This window comes from Primulina eburnea, chromosome 6 (genome assembly GCF_022965805.1).
Source record: "Primulina eburnea isolate SZY01 chromosome 6, ASM2296580v1, whole genome shotgun sequence".
Lineage (NCBI taxonomy): Eukaryota > Viridiplantae > Streptophyta > Magnoliopsida > Lamiales > Gesneriaceae > Primulina > Primulina eburnea.
Genome location: NC_133106.1, coordinates 29,082,831 through 29,105,385, shown reverse-complemented (window position 1 = coordinate 29,105,385; position 22,555 = coordinate 29,082,831). Strand labels below are relative to the sequence as shown.

At 34.9% G+C, this 22,555-nt stretch overlaps 2 protein-coding genes across 2 annotated transcripts; one reads left to right on the top strand and one right to left on the bottom strand.

Annotated features, from left to right (window-relative positions):
- Positions 1-4,041: 4,041 nt before the first annotated feature.
- Positions 4,042-5,608, bottom strand: LOC140834097 (uncharacterized). Its single transcript, XM_073198732.1, has one exon. It carries the CDS (start codon positions 5,504-5,506, stop codon positions 4,253-4,255), a length of 1,254 nt encoding a protein of 417 aa, XP_073054833.1. The 5' UTR covers positions 5,507-5,608; the 3' UTR covers positions 4,042-4,252.
- Positions 5,609-12,682: 7,074 nt separating this feature from the next.
- LOC140834096 (outer envelope protein 61) lies at positions 12,683-18,338 on the top strand. The gene is made up of 11 exons (XM_073198731.1): positions 12,683-13,058; positions 13,767-13,997; positions 14,166-14,222; positions 14,341-14,469; positions 14,803-14,880; positions 15,008-15,078; positions 15,266-15,315; positions 15,421-15,598; positions 15,970-16,654; positions 17,452-17,595; positions 17,961-18,338. Exons 1-11 carry the CDS (start codon positions 12,963-12,965, stop codon positions 18,105-18,107), a joined length of 1,866 nt encoding a protein of 621 aa, XP_073054832.1. The 5' UTR covers positions 12,683-12,962; the 3' UTR covers positions 18,108-18,338.
- The last annotated feature ends 4,217 nt before the right edge of the window (positions 18,339-22,555 follow it).

Sequence of the window (22,555 nt, the reverse complement as noted above, 5' to 3'; positions counted from 1 at the left end):
CACACGTGTTACATGTGTAAAATAATATTAGATATTTGAATGTTGCTTAATCAATAGATAAAAGATTAAACCTTAGATGCTGCATAATTGAGTAGAGGGTCATTTATTTTATTTTTTTTTTTGAAAAAATAGACATTCATAATATCAAATCGGCAAATCCCGAGTTACAATACTAGAAAGCCAAGATGGAATATTTTCATCTTGCCACAGTAAATTAGAAGAACAATTGCAGGCTCTACGAGCAAGAAAGTGTGCCACGGAATTGGCCGAACGATGCATATGCTTGATCGACACAAATTGATTCCCTACGAACATGGAATTAACTTCAAGAGCAACGCACCACAAGGACCCGTGTCCAAATCTGGGTTGTGAACTACACGAACCGCCTCCATGGAGTCAGAATAAATATAAACAGAAGACACGCCCACCTGTAAACAAAGATCTATACCACTTCGAATAGCCAGGATTTCAGCTGCAAGGACACTACCAGGATTACAGATGATAAGAGCATGTGCCCCTCTAGTCACTCCCCGCGAATCTCTAATAATTGCGCCCACACTAAATTTATTACGCTTGGTATCGAACCCCGCATCAACATCTAGCCGAAAAAAGTTAGGGCTAGGCGGTTTCCATAAATGATCTGCTGAGGTTTGCGAAGTACAAACTGAGACAGCACACTTCAATCTGGAATAGCGAACCGAATCTAGAAAAGCATAGACCCAATCCACTCTAACCGGCATGCTCTTACCCTCGGCATCATGCTTACGCAAACAAGATTCCCGCCAAATCGCCCAACAAAGGATCCCAAACAATTCGAATTCCTCTTGGTTAAATCTCTTAGACACATATAAAGCACAATCAAGAAAGGAAGCATCACGATGTTTTTTCAGACAATGCCAAAAAGGAGTACTTTTCCAAACATCCTTAATAGCCAAACAGAAAAGAAGACAATGACTAGTAGATGCATAATGAAAATTGCAAAGCGAGCAAGTCCCACAAGTTGGAATATGATGAGAAAGCAAATTAACCTCAGTCGGAATAATGTCGTTTGAAGCTTTCCACAAAAAGATCCGAACTTTCGGTGGTAATCTGAGTTTCCAAATCTTCCGCCACCAAGTGCCAAGAGGCTGCCGAGAGATAGAAGGTGGAGTGTCCCAGCTTCCAGTCTCCAAGTGATACCCATCTTTAACAGAATATTTACCATTCTTGCTCCCAGACCAAAATCGTAAGTCATCACAGCCCTGTCGATGCAGTGGAATATTGAGGATATCATCAATCTCATGTGCAGGGAAGCAATTCCTAACCAAAGACTCGTTCCAAGTCCCCGCTCCAGAAATAAAGTGTGACACTCGTAAGTGATTGTCTGTAGGAGGATGTAAACTGCTACGAAAAGATGGAACCGTTGGGATCCAAGGGTCTTCAAAAGCTCGAATACTCTGACCATTCCCAACTCGCCAACACAACCTTCTATGAATAATTTCTCTACTCCACAACATAGATCTCCAAACATATGATGGGTTTGAACCCACTCCTGCCTGCATAATATCTGAATTTTTGAAGTACCTGCCTTTAAGTACTCTGGCCACCAAAGAGTTGGGTGAATGAATGATTCTCCAAATTTGTTTTGCTAACAGAGATTTGTTGAAAGCTACCAAGCTTCGAAAGCCCATACCTCCCACACTCTTGGGTTTACATAATTGTTTCCAATTCATCCAATGCATACCCTTGTTACCACTAGCATCTTTCCACCAAAATCTTGCACAAAGTTGCTCCATAGTCTTGCAAATAGAAACCGGTATTTTGAAGCATGACATTGCATAGGATGGAATAGCTTGCAAAATTGATTTTATAAGGACCTCCCTTCCTCCTGTAGAAAAAAATCGATTGTTCCAGGATTTAATTTTTTGCTCAACCCGCTCTCGCAAATAACCAAATTATAGACGTTTACTGCGCACTGAGAATGTCGGTAATCCCAAATAAATGTCATGGCCGTGCACTATCGGTACATCCATAACATCCATAATATCAGCTATTGTGTGTGGACAGGTGCTAGGACTAAAGGTAAGAGCATATTTGTCGAAATTTACCACTTGGCCGGAAGCTTTCTCATACAGATCAAGACAATATCGAACCTGTATACTGTCCTCACGGGTCGCCTTGAAGAATATCAGACTATCATCTGCAAAGAATAAATGAGAGATTACAGGACAAGTATTTGCAATTTTAACTCCTCAGATCAAATTTCGTTCCACAGCCTTAGTGAAAAGGTATGACAATCCTTGAGCACATAACACAAATAAATATGGAGAGAGTGGATCCCCTTGTCTCAACCCCCTGGATGGTTTGAGCGTACCAAAGATAGAATGATTGATGCGAAAAGAATAATTCACAGAAGTCACACATCTCATAATTAGATTGACCCACTGTTCTGCAAACCCCAATTTAATCATCATATTCTGCAAGAAAAGCCATTCAACCCTATCATAAGCTTTACTCATATCCAGTTTGAGAGATGCAAAGCCTGTCTTAGCCTTTCGGTTGGAACGAATCCAATGCATGCATTCAAAGCCCACAATAACATTATCAAGAATAAGTCTTCCTGGAATGAACGCACTTTGAAAATGATCAATAACCTTATCCAAGATAGGTCTAAATCTATTTGTGATTGCTCGAGACACGATTTTATAACATGTATTGCACAGGCTGATAGGTCGAAAATCCTTTAATGACATCGGGTCTTGAATTTTTGGAATAAGCGTAATAAGTGTGGCATTCCAGTCAAAAAGATCTTTCTGTTCATTGAGAATAAGCAAAGCAGCCTGAGTGACATCATTACCGATCAGTGGCCAAAACTTCTGATAAAAGAGAGCGGTGAATCCATCAATCCCCGGAGCCTTAGAAGGATGCATATCAAAAACTGCTCGACGAACTTCGTCAGCTGTGAAAGGGGCACAAAGAGTTTCATTCATTTGGTCACCTATGACTGGTTCGGCACAATCCAGCACTTTTGCAATATCATCAGAAGATGGGTTGGAAGAGCTGAAAAGATTGCAAAAATAATCTTCAGTAATATTTATCAAATCTTTAAAATCATAACACCAATTACCATTCTTGTCCAGCAAACCCTTGATAAGGTTTCTCTTTTGACGTTTAGATGCCGAAGCATGAAAGAATTTAGTGTTGCGATCCCCGGACTGTAGCCAATTAACCCGAGCACGCTGCTTCCAATGTAGTTCATCCTGATCCGAGAGTCTTTCAATCCTTTTCTCCAACTCTTCGATACGAGCATGATTATGTTGAATTAGTTCAGAAGTCATTAAACTATCCAGCTCCTTATGCAACTCACGTAATGTTCGGTCAAGATGATCAAATTTAGTCCCTGCCCAAGAAGCAAGTGTCCTGCTGCATCTGTAGAGTCGCTGGGGAAGACAAGGATCTCCCTGAGATCCTTCCCAACTATTAGTAACAATGTTTGTAAAATCCTCATCCAAAAACCACTTGTGCTCAAACATAAAACGCTTCGGGGAAATGTGTAAAGAAACTGATGCAGCTGGTCTCAATTGTACTGCAACTGGTCTATGGTCAGAACCAAAGAAGCCTAAGTTTTCCACTACTGCCTCAGGGAAAGTTGAGTGCCATCCATAATTACAAATATACCGATCCAGCCGGGATAAAATCAAGGCATCACCCTTTCGTCTATTACACCAAGTGAATCTGTCACCACGAGCTGGAATATCACATAAGCCACAATCATCAAGAGTATTAGAGAATTCGGTCATCTGGTTATTAGCTCTCAACATACCCCCAGACTTTTCAGAATCAAACAAGATTTCATTAAAGTCTCCTCCAACTAACCAAGGCAAGGAGTTAAGCTCATGAATTCCTGCTAACCTCCTAATGAGTTGCCATGATTGAGTACGCAATGCTGTCACAGGGTTCCCATAAAAACCTGTAAACCTCCACTGTGATGAACCCTCCTTAACTAGGCAATCAATATGTCCCGCTGAAAAAGATTGAATGGTAACCGATAGAGGGGCGCGCCATAATAATATCAAACCTCCCTTACGACGCAAGCTATCAACTACAAAGAAGCCTTCTGAATGAAGCCAACTTGACCACCATCGACATTGTGAAGCTGTTAATTTAGTTTCTGAAATGAAAAATAAAGATGGGTTTCTTATGGCAATGAGCCTTTTTAATTCACGGATAGCACGTTGGTTCCCAAGCCCCCGTGCATTCCATACCAAGCAACTCATTGGGAGTGGCGGGGCTGCACCGCAGCCTCCGCCAAACTAGTAGTAATATTCAAGCTTGAATCCAAAAGATTGCGTGGACGTTTCGAGACTTCAGTATTCTCAAGTGATAGCATCACACGTTTTCCTTTATCCAGAAGTATCAAGTTTTCAGAGTTCCCTTGGTTGGTATTTGAATTTGCCCTGGCCATGCGTTTCCATTTTTTCTTTTGTACACTTGGGATGACTTGCATGTCAGTAGTTAACAGAGTTTCCGGTTCAGAACATAGCACCTCCATCTTCTCACTTGTATTATTAGCAGACAAAGCATATTGTTGGGACTGCTTTGGTAGTAATAACACTAAATTTTCATCTGTCTCACTTTTCTCCCTTGTAGATTCTGTGCCGAGAGAAGGTAAAGTTGACCGAGGCGGAATTATGAGTGCATTGATTTCATCTGAATGCTGGTAATCTTCCGAAGGAGAACCATTGCTAGTATTAGATTTAGATCTAGTATAATAAGTTTTCCTTTCCCCTGAAATCGAAGAAGCTCGAAGCCAATTGCCAAAGGGGAGATTAGAAATATCCCCTGCATGAAATTCACAATCTCTCTGAACATGCCCCAGCTTACCACAATTAAAGCAGAAATTAGGTAGCTTTTCATACAGAAGGATGATACATATATCCTCTTGTTCTTGCTCGGATCGGACCCAAAGGCATTGACGCAGAGGTTCATTGATATTTAAAGAGACGCGAATACGAGCATAACGACCCGTGCAATTTCCTTCATCCCCTTCATCCACCTCCATTACCTTTCCCAATTTCGACCCCAGGTTGCGGAGAATCGTTGACTGCATGAACGCAAGAGGAACATTGTGACATTGTACCCAAACTGAAATTTCATCGAATACCAAATCAACAGTTTTTTGAAGACCTGAAGGAACTTGAAATATTGCCATATCCTTAAAAAAAGACCAAGGCCCATCAAAAAGCGAGTGACGCCGATCAACAAGAGAAGCAAAATGGAAAAGGAAAATATTCTCCCCAATTACTTCGATCTGGATGGGTTTCTTTGCTTGTAAGATGCGAGGCATTTGCACACGAAAAGTCTCTCTGTTGACAGCTTTAGAAGAGAAAATCTTGCAAACTAGACAGGAATCCAACCGATTTTTACCTATTGTAGCCAACTCCTCTGGAATAATAATTGGGTCTTTGTTGTTGTTTGAAGATATTTGCAGAGATCGAACACGTCTTGCTATTTCATCCGGATCCATTATATGAAACTCCCTGGATTAGAAACCAGTAGCATCACCTATCCACCGACAAGAATACAACTCCCATTGAAGCCCTAGAACGGAGCTTGCAAGAGAGAGATAATATATATTGTCTCTTTTTTTTATTTTTATTTTTTTTTTTATTTTTTTTTTTTTAGTAGAGGGTCATTTATACGTGAACTGAAATTTCGAAAATAGAATTGAGAGAATATGCGAAGATTACCGATTTGGAGGGGAAAATTATTATTCATTGTCCAATCTCCAGTGTGCAATATCTCAAAAAGATAGATTTTGTGATCAAAGCAGTTTTCTTTCTTTAAAAATGGGACGGGGAATGTTTTTTTTAAATTTGAAGCAGTTTGCTCTCGAACGTGGAGGAAGATGAAAGATGGAATTTTTGAAATTGAAATGCAGATGAAGCATTTTCTTCCATTAACATGGGCCGGTGGCCTTATGGGGTTGATATTTTGAAATTGAATAAATTTCTTTAGACGTGGAATGAGAGAATAGAGGGATAAATTCTACGGTTAACATATCTAAGGGGCAAAAATGGATATAAATAATTTGATGTCTTCGTTGACAGTTTATATAATGTGTTAATCTTTAATAAAATAGAAGAGATAAAGAAAATGTTTAATTAAAATGATACATATTGAACGGAAACAAGTCAAGGAATTTGAATAATAGATCATGATTCATCGCTTCAAATTCATCAATCCTCGTAACTCGTAAGCCCACAAATTTGCTATATTTATGAAAAATTAACAATTGATCAAAAGTGAGATGAGTCTATTTCTGAAACCTTGCTTATTTACCAATATCTGAATATAGGTTATTTTTTTATGTGTGACCTAAAGATGAGATTTGTCTCGCAAACTTAATTTGTGAGATTGTCTTCTCATCTTATATCATTTGAAGTAACCACAATCATAAAAATGACATAAATTTTACACTTAATGGTATTAATATTGTGGAATTAAAATTTGGTTTTAATATACACCTCTCTATAAATACTGAATATATCATAATATCACCTCGACCCATTTGCTTTGTGCCTTTTACAGACTCCTTGAAAATTATTATAAGTGGGCTTTAGTGTTATTCTTTTATATTTTGTATATTACTTTTGAAAGTATTTTGATTTTAGTTTCTGAAATTTTGCGATTCAAAAAAAAAAGTTCTAAAATTTTAGAACAATATGAGTTTTTTTTTTTGTTGATTTGGCACTAAATGAAATTATGTACCTGATTATATAAATAATTGTTCTGATTATTCCTAATTTCTGAGTTCTTGTTTCATCATCTAGAAAAATAACATATTTGTTGACCCAAATTCTATAAAATTTATCAGCAATAGATGATCGTGGAATATGGCCAGAACTGCTCAGAGGAGTTGAACAAAAAGAAACAGCAAAGATCAAAGGCACTCTTGACAAAATTCATCGAAAAACTATCGCAAAATTTCTGCAAATTCTCTCGATAATTTGTTTGCTTATTTCAATTTCCAGCAGTCTATTTTCTTTATTTTTTGACATATTCCTTCGGTTTTTTTTTAATAAAAATGTTGCTCGAGTTGATAACAACATGATCAAATTTGATTTTGTTCATGGATTTTCCTGTAATTTTCATTATATTTTTCAACCAAATTCTTAACTTTGAATTCATACCGAGAGAATTATAACAAACAGTCGAATCGAGATACACAATGTTTGCTAATAGAAGTCAGATCATTTCACATTTTTCATGATCACGTGTCTGATACGCCTGCAAGTTTCGTGATAAATACATATATAAGAGTATATTAGTTTAGCATTAAAAATGTAGTTATTTCAATGCTTACATGAACTATGATTGTTTTTTAATTTTATGATTTTTGTGCTGAATAATAATGAACCAATTTGTGGAGATACACATTTTGAACACTATTGATTGTCAATCTCATCCTTTAAAAAGTAACATATAGGAGATTGAATTTAGAAAGTGATGAAAAAACATGATCTAATTTAATGCACTTAATATTTAAATCAAGCTATTATCTTTTTTTATACTCTAGTTTACTGTTTGTAAAGAGAATAATAGTGAATGAGGTCGAGAACTAGTGATAAAGAGAGTTTTGGATAAGGTTCTAAAAAAACGTAAACGCGTCGAAACTTCAAGTTTTTTAAGCTTAAGCAGAATTAACACGAACTTAAGCATAAACAGATATTTTAATTTAAACTATAATTTCGATCATCTCAATTAAATTAATAGAATAAATAATGCATAAATATAATAAATTTAAATATAATGCACTAATTTTTTGTCAAGTTGTAATTCAATCTATTTTGTCTCTCGCGTCATCAAACAAAAAACCAATTTAATTGGAATACTTCAAAACATTTGGTTAATGAAAACTCTCGAGCCGAGCTCTCAAGAGACCAAGATGATAGGAAGGCTCTCATGCCCATGAGAGCTCTTGCATAGACAGTAACGGATAGCCCACATAAATCAAGTCCAATAAGGTAAATGTTTTATTAGATGCCTTGTAAGCCAACTGTTGGCTAGAGAATTTATTGACTCAATTATAATAAAAAATCTTTATTTTAAAATAATTCATTTGTTATTTTTTATCTGTATACCCATGTAATCAACATAGATAAAGACCTTGATTATAATTTAATACAAATGAATCGTAATTCGATATTGAAACTCATTTGTAAAAAATATATGATATAAATTTGTTCATAGCCGATTCAGCTGCCTAAAACGTGGATAAAGGTCGCTTGAGCTCGAGACTAGCATCGGTGATGTTGTGTACCGCGTTTCTTGGTAAGGGCATAGAGATGTCTAAACATACAAATGGGTAGCCATATGATGACTATACCGAAATACTCTCTCTAGAACTTTCCAAGTGGTTCTGTGGTTGTGATTAAACACCATTAGTCCTTAAGACATGGGACAACACTGAGGCTCTATATGATAGGGCTGTGCTTTGACTCGTTTGCTGACTCCATGAGGGTCATCAGGTGGCAAGATTAGGTGCAGTTGCGACACAAGTAGGAGCTAGTGCGTTGTAGTCGTGAATTCACCGCTCACCTATGGGTGTGATATCATATATGATATGATGAAATAATAGTGATTGGAATATCTGGCCGGAGTATGAAATGTACTAGAGAAGGAGTTCTCCAGTTGTACATGCAATGCCAGTGTTATTCTCAAATATGTGTCACATAGTTATCGAATTATTATGCAACCCTCGATGAACCAATTATTGGAGATTCGATCAGGATATGTGAGCTAAAGGGACCGTACTGTACGTTAATCATAATCGACTGATTCTTGCAGGCACTATCAGTGATCTCTAGAGAATCATGGGGCGATGCTACTAGACGCTTTTACCATGATTCGATGAGTTTAATCAAAAATTTGATTTTGGACATTCTCATGATCAATTGTTGATACATAGAATGGGGGTAAATTAAGGGTAAGCCCAAATAAAAGATTAGGTCCTGAATCACAAAGAGTTGTGAACCCACAGCTAGCTGTATCTCTGAACCATTGAAGGTCACACAAGCACTGAATCATTTTGTTCTCGTTGAGAGAATAAATTCGAGTAGTTGAATTTATATAAAATTATGACATAGTAAATTCAAGTAGTTGAATTTATGAGATAATAAATTCAACAAATTGAATTTATGAATTTATAAAATTTGGAGAGAATAAATTCAAGTAGTTGAATTTATAAAATTTGAGGATTTAATTTATTAAACACAAAAGTTGAGTGTATTAAATATTAAATTAAATATAATGAAAAATATGTAAAATGAGCTTGTAAGAGTACAAGTCCAACATACTAAATAATTAAGGTTATTAGGGCACCCGCATTCGTTATTGTTATAACACCCACCAACTCATCAAAAATCGTAGGGTCCACATGCCACATACACATTACATTAACACATCTATTCTCCCACATTCATTTTAACATTCACACTCATTATTTGTAGGTCTCACAGTCCACTCATTCATCTTATTCTTACTTTAAATTAAATAAATTCAATTTCAAATTTTTTAAGAAATTAAAATTATTATTATTTTATATTAATAATAATATGTTTTTATACATTTAGTACGTAAAATAATTTAATTTTATGAGTGTCATTTATTTATAATTAAACATTTATTATAATCCTAAAATAAAACGGTACAACATATAATAAATGAAAATATGAATGAAAATTATAACAAATGAAAATTACAATAATTGGAAATTAAATATTCCATCTCCCCCTAATCTCTTGACATAGACGTTCATGGATGATAAGTTGCTCATATGTTATTTGCGAAGTATCCTTCGAAAGGATTGCATATTCTTTTAGTTGAACTTTGGCCATAACAGCTTTTGTTTTCATCTCCTCTACTTCGAGTTGTTTTTGTTTCATTTCAATTTAACTTTTTTCATGCTTGTATATTCAGTAAACTTTGCAAACATATTGTCTAAGGTTGTTGTCATACATTCCATGCCCGATCTCGTTTTACCTTTTCCCTTTCTTTTTGCTGCCTTCTGACCCATTGGACGATTTTCTTCTTCGTTTAGGTCTATATGTAGACTCGCATCTTGGTTGGATGAGGTGTTGCTTGCTCCCGACTCCGAGGTCCTTGCCTTCTTCGTGCTAACAAGGTGATCAACGGAATGTGGAGTAAACATTGGACGATCTTTTACGATCCTCCACACATGCTCAAGATTAAATGCGATGCCGTTATTTTCCTCACGATATTTTTCATACGCAAGCCGTAGTATATCCTCATCACTGTGGCCGCTACGATATGCACTATAATACTATTGTAATTTGCATTGAAGCGATATACTTTTTTTTGGATGGTATTGTGTCAGTGCGATCGTATGACACTTGCACTTCTATTGGGTGTACCTACGGGACGATTGTCATTGTAGTAGCTTGCAACACGTCCCCAGAAAGCTTCCGCCTTTTGATCATTGCTGATGATTGGGTCATCGCTGATAGTGACAAACGATCTCGCTAAGACCTCGTATTCAACCTTTCTCCAAGTTGACTGTTTTTTCTACCCTCAGCGTCAGAATCCACATTGTCCAAATCTACGACTTCAATTGGGGATTCACGGTCGGACAATTGAGTCTCTGGGACGAGAGTCGGAGTGGCCGGTTAATTTTTCGTCTGAGAAATAAATGGCATACTGGTTGCATGTGGATTAGATGGATAGTTTGGTGGATATGGATTATATGGATAATTTGGTGGATATGAATTATAAGGATAATTTGGTGGATATGGATTTTGTGGATAATTTGGTGGGTGTGGAAAATAAGGATAATTTGGTGGAATTTGCGAATTTTGGGAAGAAGTATTTTCTTCCGGATTTTTTGGATAATTCACGAAATTTCTAAAAAACCCTCGGTAATTTTCATCCATTTCGGATCAATGTAGGATCTAAGAAATTTTTTTAAAAAAAGAATTTGAGATGATAAAAATAGAAGAAAAAAGATTTTTGGAGTGAAGAATAATATATTTTGATGTTTGAAATAATTTGTGTAGTGTGTGAATATTTATAGATGAATATATATATATTTTTTATTAAACTAGCCGTTAATTAGCCGTTAAAACAATTTTTTACTTTTATAAATAAAAACAACCGTTAGTTTTTAACTGAACATTATTTTAATTTATTTTAATATCCGAATTTCTTTTTAAAAAATGAAAATTTGAAATTTAAACCAATACATTAAATAACATTAAATAAGGAAACATCATCACGTGTGTGAGGCCCGCGTTCAGCGACGGTTTGTAAAAATCCGTTGTAAATAGCGACGATTTTTCAAAAATAGTCGCTAAATGTCCAATTTTTTTTTAAAAAAATAAGCGGACACAGAGGGGCGTTCAAACATATGAACGCCCCCTTTTCTCTCTCTATAACACCCACTCACAATGGAGAAAAGGGTGTTAAAAAGGTGTTATAACACCCGTTTAACACCTATTGTGGTTGCTCTTAATGGACCTTGATTAATTGATCAAACTAGTTGAACTAGCATAATTAATTAATCAAGTCCATTAATGTTAATTAAATGACCCAAATATAATATTATTTATTTTATTCATTCATATATTCATATTCTCCCTGCACACACATTACTCTATCAGTTTTATGTTCTCTGACTTGGGCGTCGGAAGGACTACGCCGAAACAATCTTCCGACTCCCTTCTAACGTTCTTGTTTGTGCTTCTAAATTTCGAAGGTTTGATCCGAGCTCCCCAAATGAAGATACGATCTCTTAGCTACCAACCCGAATTTTAACAACATGACAATAGTTTTGAAGTTAAACATGATTTTGATAATGTTGGCAATGCTGCATCCCGCAACTGCATGACCATCGTGCAGTCGTATTTGCATGAGTCGGAATCCAAGACATGACGATCATATAATAGAATTGAAAATACTAATAATAAACTATATTCGCGTTTGGGTTTGAACTTCTCTGAAAATGATATAGCAACTAAAAAACATGATGTATTAATTAAATTTAAAATTTAGACCCTTGTTACTGTTGATATCCAATTAATTTGTAATTTTCAAAAACCAAGGTATTACTTAAATTTGATATTAAAAAAATCCCTTTATTTTTTATGAAAAATATTTTTTGAAAATATATAACATCTTAAAAAATAGTTTTTGAAAATATATAACATCTTAATAAAACAAGAGACATTTTTAAAATTTGAAAATGTAATTTATTGATATAAATATACCGTAATAATTAATTTTTTTAAAGAAATAATTAAATTGAAAAAAGAATATATCTATACTATATTATTAAGTAAGAGACCTCTAGAGTAACTATCTTTTGGTGTCATGGTCTGTTTTACTAATTAGATATATTAATAAAGTGCTAAAAATTTAAAGCAAATTATATGTAGTTTAGTGGATAAAGTCTATGTTTCTTAGCCATGAGGTTGCAGGTTCAATTCTTACTTGGGCATTTTTTATTCCTTTTTTTATTCATTTTTTTAGTTCCTATATCAAAATTACAATGTAGCCACTCATTATTTTTTATAAATATATTTTGATCTTCATTTAAATATAAACCAAATAAATTATAAAAAGTTATCGTACAAGCACGCAACGCGTGCGTAGATGTACTAGTTTCTAATAATAAACCAACCACGCGGAATTGAATCCAAGGAATAAACGATCTTTACTCGCATTTCCTCTTGCCTATCCCCAAATTATAAAAATAAACCCTAGTTAAATTTGTGAGAGATCTTTGACCTGTCCTATAGATTATTCTCCTCTTTTGAGAATTGAAACCACACGGATTCCTGAATTCGGCGTCTTGTATTTGTAATAATCGGGCAGAGCCTCCGGGTTCTAGTTGATTTGTTTATTGAAAATTCCTGTTTTCTGCTATTATTGATCTGTTTGGAGGTCTTGTTAAAGGATTGGGAAGAATGTTTAACGGAATGATGGATCCGGAGATGATGAAGATGGCTCAGGAGCAGATGAGTCGCATGTCGCCGGCTGATTTCGCTCGGATTCAGCAGCAGGTAAATCTTGAATGAGAGGGTGTTCGTTACAAATTACCTTAAAAGGACGTGAAGCTTTATTTTTTCTTGATTATATATATGTAAATTTATGGGACAAATTTTTTATTTTGGAATTTTGGTAGGTATTAATAAGTCATTACGGACACAATGACAGGTTGATTTTTCAAATATTGGTTGAATACTGCTTTTATTTATGAATCATGTAATTTATGCTAATGCTTATTAAATTGATCCCAAAAGGGGCTGAGCCAGATGTTGAGGTGGAATCCCCTTCAGCAAACCTGATCCACCCACGCATCTAAATTCCATGTATAATACATTACGTATTTTGGTCCCTATGGTTGAAAAGAACAAAAGAATATTTGAAGACGTCGACGACTCAGTGGATCAAGTATGGGAGAAAATTAAGTTCCGAATTTCATCCTGGACAACAAATTTGAAAGAGTACAGTCATTTGGGAATTTCAGAATTGATCAAGGATTGGAATTTTATTTTCTTGTGATAATTGCGATATGATGTAGTAGAGTTTCTTATTAATGAGTTTTAGTAGGGTTGTAAGAGGGTTGTGTTTTGATTTAAACTTATTGTTGTGTGGTTGCGGATTACTTATTCGCACAACTTGTGTAACCTCATTATTCTAATAATAAACTAGTATTCTATCAAAAAAAAGTTTTTTGTTGATGGTGTTTTCAATTTCTGCTCTTTCAGATGATGTCAAATCCCGAGTTGATAAGGATGGCTTCTGAAAGCATGCAGAGCTTAAGGCCTGAAGACTTCAAGTTCGCTGCTGATAGATTGAAACATACTCGCCCAGAAGAGATGGCCGAGATTGGTGAGAGAATGGCGAGAACTTCACCTGATGAACTAGCTTCAATGCGTTCCCGGATGGATGCTCAGGTGTCCTATGAAATTAATGCTGCTGAAATGCTGAAAAAACAGGTGACTCCTCAGGGTGGCATAAAGTTCATTTTAACATTTACATACCTTAACTTCCAACAGTTCCTTTCCTTGTTGGTTCGTGAGTGTAGTGTTTATTTCTCTTTATGTGTGCGATTAGATCATATTGGCATTATTCAAGGCATATCCACATATTTTATATGATGGCAGGGTAATGAACTTCACAATCAGGGCAAGTTCCAAGATGCCTTGCAGAAATATACGCGTGTAAGTTGCTTGAAGCTTTCCCTTTTTAGGCAAAGTTGAATTTTGTCTTTTGTTGTTCGTTCCTTTGTTTATGTATGGCCATCTTCTATATTTATTATATATTGCTTTGTGATGTCAGGCAAAAAATAACCTTAAAGAAGTTCCCACATCAAAAAGCAGGAATGTTCTCTTAGCGTGCTCTCTCAACATGATGTCTTGTTACTTGAAAACCGAGCAGTATGATGAATGTATTAGAGAAGGTACTGAGGTATGGACAATCTCTGTTCCTTTTCCTTTATAGAAATTATTTGATGTGTTTGAAATGGCTGAACCATGAATTTTCAATCGAATCACTTGGGCTTAATGACATTTAGCAGAAAGCATTTGGTTTTTTTTGGGATTTATTTTTTTGCCCTAGGGTTTTTCATATGCTGAATGTTGAGTTCAATTTGTATTTGATCTTTCATATAGGTATTTAGCTGATAAGTTTCTTGTTTTGCTGTCAGCATTATTAAAGTTTCAATGTTCCTTACTCTGTTGCACGACTATGGATGTTGAACATACAATAATAATTATAAATTCTAAATTTCTTATGTTGCAGGTTTTGGAGAACGATGCGAAGAATGTCAAAGCCCTTTATAGAAGGGGTCAAGCACACAAGGAACTGGGGCAACTAGGAGTAAGCTATTTTTGTCTGTTTGTACTTTTTCTTGTTTGTGAACTGTAAAATGTTGTTAATTTGTTATGCTACCGCTGCATCTTTAGTGTTTTCGTTGTCCTTCTTTGTTAATATCAAGAATATGCAGGATGCTGTGTTTGACTTAAGAAAGGCACTTGAAGTTTCTCCAGGGGATGAAACTATTGCAGAAGTCTTAAGGTATTCACTTTCCATACCGAGGAGTTTCCATGTTTACGATTATGTAGCACGTTTTTGTGTTGGTCCTCTTTCTTTCTTCTTCCCTTCTACTATCACTTCAGGTTTAGAACTCTATGGACTGTTTCTCTATTATTTGATTATTTCCCAATCGTTGAATCTAATATTTGGTCTATTCACTTATACGCAGGGATGCCGAGGAGAGATTGACCAAAGAAGGAGATAAGCATCCTTCACGAGGTATTATATTTATTTATTTTGTTTTCAAAGTTATACTTCGTCGATGACTTGATCTGATGTTTGCCTTTGTGCTTTTTCCCTGCTGATTTGATCTATTTTCCTTAGGGTTAGTCATTGAAGAAATAACTGAAGAACTAAGTATCTCATCTGAAAAACATGAGAAGCCTGCGCTAACTCAACAAGAAGCCCATCCAGGCAGTACAAGTCAGACCAAGAAACTTCAGAAACCTCCATCAAAAACAGAATATTTGGATGCTCTAAAAGATGACCCAGAATCTATCAGGTTTAATATTGTTTGTCAAATAATGATTTGTTTCCTTTTAGAAAATCTTGAAAAGGATCTAACTTCTCACATTTGCAATATGTTGCAAAAATTTATTGGGGTGAATTTCTTAACTGATGCTATTTCGCATGGAGAAGTTGGCAAATAATGATGATTAATGACAGATATCTTGATTGAATGAAAACTGCCGTGCACAAAATGCATCAATAAACTCGTGATAAATTGGTTAACCTGGTATGCTTATGCTTGTATGAGTATTTATTAATTTTGTGATATTCAGCATTTGCATACTTGTACTAGTCCTCTGCCTCTGGTAGTCATATACTTGAACGAAAATCAATCATGTATTGTGTGGTTGTTATTGTGTGTAGATCCTTCCAGAACTTTATTTCTCAAACAGATCCTGAAACCTTGGCTGCCATAAATGGTGGAAAAGTTGAAGGTTTATCTCCTGATATGGTGAAGACTGCTGCAAATGTTATTGGCAAGATGTCTCCTGAAGAACTTCAAAGAATGTTCCAGTTAGCTTCATCTTTCGAAGGAGATCATGCAAATTTCAAAACCGGTTCCCCTTTTAGCCCTGGATCAGTTCCACCAGACCTATCACCTGACATGCTCAATACAGCAACCAAAATGATGAGTAAAATGTCACCGGAAGAACTTCAAAAGATGTTTGATACAGCGTCCTCTATGAAGGGTAATCAGGGGTCACCATCATCATCGACACCTTTTCATAGTTATCCTGGGTCAGTTCCACCAAGTATGACGCCTGAAATGATTAAGATGGCAACAGATATGACGAACAAAATGTCACCTGAAGAACGTAAAAAAATGTTTGACATTGCATCATCTTTGCGAGGGCAAGATATGTCATCATCAACAGCTGACCTTTCCACATCTCGAGGAAATTTCAATGTAAATGACAATGATGTGGGTGATAGTAGTTCCTCTCAAGGTTTGCGTGCAGGAAGCACTCCTCAATTAAGCTTCTCAGGTTCCAGTGCTGATCTGCAGGAACAAATGAAAAACCAAATGAAAGATCCAGCTATGCGACAGGTTTCTAACCCGATTCTTTCCTACAACACCCCCCAACTCTCTCTCTCTCTTAATATACCCTTTATTGAGCTTCTCTGTGAAACATTTTTTGCCGCATTGGCATAAAATTTTGGAATATGAGGCAAATAGAGATATATTTCATGGAACCTGTTGGTTTCTGACTCAGTCGCAAACAGATTGTGTATTCATGGAACCTGTTGTTGGTTTCTGACTCAATTATGGGCCTTGTGGACAATTCTTTTGAAGACGATTTGAATATTTGTCGTGGACTGCATACTCGTAGTCTATGGAAACTACTATAAAGAAATTTACGTGTCACCAAAATATTGTCAAATAAGAAATGTTCAGATTCAATTTTCTAATCTGTGTTTGGATCAAAGAAGTTTCCTATGTATTTGAAATAATAAATTTTTACTCGAACCGTTTATAATACCATAATTTTTTATTTTTTGGAAACATGCCATAGGATTTCTTAGAATAGAATAAGAATAATATAAAGGACTTCAATTTCGAAGAAAATTAATCGATTTATGGTTTTATTTCACATTTGTGTGTGTCAGTGTAGGTTGGAATATTTTTTCGACTTATCTACTGGTTCTATAACAGCATTTTAGTCTAATTAAATTATGACCTATTGATTGATCTTCACTGATGTAGCACAAAGACAGCTTGCAGAGATCACAAGGAAACAAATCATTTGCCTGATTCATAACTATGTTTATTTTTTTCTTGGTATAAAATGGAAGTGTGTTAGGTTTCGCTGATGACATTGTTTTTTTCTTATGTAATATTGGCAGATGCTCACATCAATGATGAAAAACATGAACCCTGAAATGATGGCAAACATGAGTGAACAATTTGGATTTAAACTTTCCCGTGAAGATGCAGAGAGAGCTCAACAGGCGATGTCATCTTTGTCCCCAGATACGTTGGATACAATGGTACGTTGTTATCTTAAAAATGGATTAATGTGTTACTGTACCTACCACAAGGTTCCTTTCTCCCCTCTTATCTATTTCATCACCCTTGAGGTATCTGTGTCATTATTATACAAAAACTCTCTGATGTGTAAGATGGATCGAAGGGCAAGATTAAGTACCATACTTTGTCTATGTCTAATAATCATAGAGCCAGGATTTTTGTTTTGGGGGTGAGGGTCGTATACACCAATCATAAGTTACACAGCAAGAAATTTGGGTGAAAAGGAGGAATATTTATGTTCCTAAGTAATTTTTCTGTCTCGAGCTTCCCTAACAACTCCTGGTAGTTTCAAATCTATATCTAATTCTATTTCATATGTCTTTAGATGAAATGGGCAGATAGGTTTCAACGAGGCGTACAAGGTGCGAGAAAGACCAAGAATTGGCTTCTAGGAAAACCTGGTATGGTTTTGGCTGTACTTATGCTTCTTTTAGCAGTCATCCTGCACTGGTTTGGCTTCATTGGTCGATAAAAAGATTGTGGGGATCTTTCTATGAATGAAACACAGACTACGTAATTTGAAATCTTTGAATGTTCATTCAGCACAATAAAGACATTGGCACATATGAATGGGTCATCTGCACTTTCATATTTGGCAGGTTCTTAGTCCTAGCTAACAGAGTTGTTTTTGGTTATTAAGGAATTTGTATAACATCTTAACTCATAAATTCTACTCCATTTTTGTGATTAGAATGTTGATGTTTAATTCCTTGAAATAATCTCCTCTTTATTCAAAATCTCAATGCTCTAAAACGCCAAGACATAGCTTGAAACGTGAAGTAAGACGCCATGATTTTACCACCCATTTGTTGAAAAACGGGGAAAAGTGGTCAAAAGGCAATGGGTAAACAGTATATTTAAATGAAGCATTAATTTGCAAACAATGCAAGTGGAGAAGTTTGATAATCAGACAATAAGATACAATAATTTTTAGGCTTTGTTAGAATCCATTTTTTCCATCTGTCAATGTTACTTGACAGTTTATGTATCTAGTACTAATGATCTTACAACAATTTTTACAATTGAAAACAGTATATTAGGATCTATGTTTACTATTATTATTTATTTTACATCACTCAATTTTAAATTAAAAACAATATGCAAAACTTGTGTGAGACGGTCTCACGGTCGTATTTTGTGAGACGGATCTCTTATTTATGTCATCTATGAAAAATATTATTTTTGTATTAAGAGTATTATTTTTTATTGTAACTATCGTTAAGGTTGACCCGTCTCACAGATAAAGATTTGTGAGATCGTCTTGCAAGAGAACTATTCAAAACAATATTATTCTTAATATATTTAATTTATCCATATAATTTAGTTATTGAAATGTAAAATTGCAATTCACCAACTAATCTTAAATTTATTCAATCAAACCAAACAATTAGTATTTATCTATTACCATTTGACATCATACTTATATGTTGTAATAATCACAACATTATTTGTCCTATCAAATTTTATCATCCGATCGTTAATTAACCAAACATTGTAATAATCACAACATTATTTGGCCTATCAACATTATTCGTAAGATCGTTAATTAACCATCCGAAATTCTTCTCCCAAAAAAACTCGGACTTATTTGTTTGTCTCAATATAAAATTTATGCATTCAATTTTGAATTTATTATGTTAGTTATTTACCGATTATTTGGCTCCCTAGGAATGCTCGTGCAACGATTTATACCAGATTTCCAATAAACATAGCACATAATTTCTAATGCTCATGAAATTCCAGATTTTGACCAGTTTCAGAAATTTGGCCATATCTAATTCAATTCTGAACCGATTGGCTTGGTTTTTATGATTAAATGAAAGCTAACACACGCCTTTACATTTCATTTTCAGATATCGACAACAAATTCCAAATATAAACCATCAAGAATTGCGATTCACCTAGACACATCACACGGTCTCTGCTGGAACAGAACTCATATCCATACAGCATAATTCTTCTAGCTGAAAAAAGCTTGCATAAAGACTTGGCCAATCACCCACAAGATCATTATCTTTAGGAAACTACAAAAATCCCAATTCAGAACAGAAAAAGCAGGACGACACAACGGTTCATATCACATTTCTGATTTCTTAACCATAAGCTTAACCACAAACTATAACTAAATCATTAAACCCTTAAAACCAGCTGAAAAAGAATGGATAAAACCCACAAAATCTACAGCGTTGATGATCATTATATATGGCAGCTGGAAATGTTTGGTCAAATTATAAGTAATGGCTACAATAGTAAAGCAAAATCAACAACCAAATAAAAAAAAACTGACAATCGACCTTTCGACTGTAGAGATCAACGAGGATAGAAGAAGCCTCCGAAAAGAGAATGTTGGGGAAAATTCCATATAAATCACATAATCCATCATACTAAATCATTAAGAATTTTGATTGAAATTTAAGTGAAAGCGTACCTGAATCCTTATGCTAAATTCTTTAGATCGTCTTGATCTTCCATATCTATGCGCTCTTTCTTTGAAAGAATTCTTTTGTTTTCTCGTCTGAACTATTTTCTTAATGAGGGAGAATCAAGCGAGTATGGAACGTGATTGCCAGTGATATGAGACTGACTTATATATAGATAGTGTCTATCATTATCTTCTAATATTTCTGTTTTAGCGCATCTTAAAAACAGAAATTATACTTATGTCTCTACACAATAAAGTCCACAACTTACTAGATATATTAAAGCTCAGAAACCCGAAACATTAGTTTATCACTTAAAAATTTTGGACTTAAGGTGATTGACAACCCACAATACATTATTATTCATATATAAGCTCGTACAAATAAAATTGATCTAACAATCTCTCACTTGGGCTACATGTATGACTTTATAATCATGATTGTGAAAATAACCTTATAAGCTCTTTTATCTATAACCAATTCGGTCTATCAATTATATCAACATATGATCAAAGCAGTCATCGCTACACTCAAGGTAATTAGACCCATCAGTGGTCACATATGTCAACACAAATGAATGACATGAATTATGAAGTGAATGTGTATCATGAAAATTTCATGCAATGTGATCATAACATACTTATTTCCAACAATGTGATCAAACATACTCAATTCCAACCGTTCATCCCTAAACCTTATTGAGATCAAACTTTAAATCATAATCAGAGTATGACTTAACTTGAAATTTATTTCTGCAGAAAATAAACTGACATAATTATAATTGAAAATGTTGACATCTGAAAAACATTTAAAATAACAAACTCCACTAACAATTGACATAACACCGATACGAGTAGTATGCTCATGAAAGTGTTTGGGCGGTAGTCACTTAGTGAGCGCATATGCAACCATGAAGTTTGTACTGATATGCTCAATAGACAACTTTCCGCTCTAAATTCTTTCTTTAATAACCATGAACTTGATGTCAATATGTTTTGATTTCGTCAAGCTCATGTTGTTATTGGATACATAACAACATATTTATTGTCATTATCCAATAAAAGAGTTAGATTTAAGTCGACGTAGATTTCATACTACCTTGACATCCGATAAAATTGGAATCAGTATATCCAATGATCTCAAGATTATCCAACGTCCGATATATGAACATGTAATATTTTGTTCTCTATAGGTACCATAAATTTTTTGACTGCTTTCAATGTTCCACTCTTGGATAAGATATATCTTCCCAGCATTCCTATCACGTATGCAATATCTGGACGTGTACAAACCTGAGCATACATTAGAATCCCTACTACAGATGTGTATGGAATCTTCTGCATTTCCTTCTACTCAAAATCATTCTTGAGACATTTTTTGAGACTAAATTTGCCTCCCTTAGTCATAAGGATATCCGTTGGTTTACAGTCTTGCATCCCATATCGCTTGAGAACTTTGTCGATATAGTCTTTCTGAGATATTCCAAGAATACCTCAAGAGTGATTCTGATGTATCTGGATACTCAGTACAAAAAAAGCATCACCAAGATCTTTCATATCAAAATTCTTAGCTAGAAATCTCTTGGTGTCATGCAACAACTCTGTATCGTTGCTAGCAAGTAGGTTGCCATCAATATATAAAACCAGAAAAATATGCTTATGCTAACTCCAACTGAACTCATGGTACACATAATCATCGACCAAATTCATCTCAAAACAAAACGAGATGACCACTTGATGGAATTTGAAATACCGTTGTTGATATGCTTATTTGACCCTATAAATGATTTCTTTAATTTACAAGCCATAAAGACACAAATTTTTTTGTATGCACCATATAAATCATTTCATCAATGTCACAATTTAGAATCACGGTCTTTAAATCCATATGATGAAGCTCAAGTTCGAAATGCGCTACTAAAGCTATTATTATCCTTAAAGAGTCTTTCGAAGAGACGAGAGAGAAAATATTTTTATAATAAATGTCTTCTTTATGTGTAAAGCCTTTACCGACAAGATAAGTCTTATATCTTTCCACACTGTCTTTTTATCCTTCTTTGTTTTAAATATCATTTGCAACTGATGTGATTAACATATTTAGGAATATGACAAGATCCTATACGTCATCGTCCTTCGTAGACTTTATCTTCTCATTCATGATATCATTCCAATTTTGAGAGTTAGAACTTTCCATGGCTTGACGGAAGTTGATGAATCATCTTCCACTAGTCCAATGTTTGCTTATGGTCTTGAAAAAAATACAATGTTATCATCTGACATTGCATTTTTTCGCTCTCTAGTGGATTTCCTTAATGGCATAAGTTTTGGAGGTGTTTGAGTTTGTTCATCTGGAATGAGAGAATCTCTAATGTTTTCTTCCTATTGTGTCTTGGTCAAAGTGAGGAATGTGATCCTGATCAATGTCTAATAATCTTGTGAGAATATTTATATATTCGTCTTCAAAGACAACATCCTTTAATTTATCTTTCCAGAAAACTCAA

Coding starts and splice junctions, on each gene's coding strand:
- LOC140834097 (XM_073198732.1), bottom strand. CDS start 5,506: ATGGATCCGGATGAAATAGCAAGACGTGTTCGATCTCTGCAAATATCT.
- LOC140834096 (XM_073198731.1), top strand. CDS start 12,963: ATGTTTAACGGAATGATGGATCCGGAGATGATGAAGATGGCTCAGGAG. Junction 14,470..14,802: donor GTATTAGAGAAGGTACTGAG/GTATGGACAATC, acceptor CTTATGTTGCAG/GTTTTGGAGAACGATGCGAA. Junction 17,596..17,960: donor CAGATACGTTGGATACAATG/GTACGTTGTTAT, acceptor ATATGTCTTTAG/ATGAAATGGGCAGATAGGTT.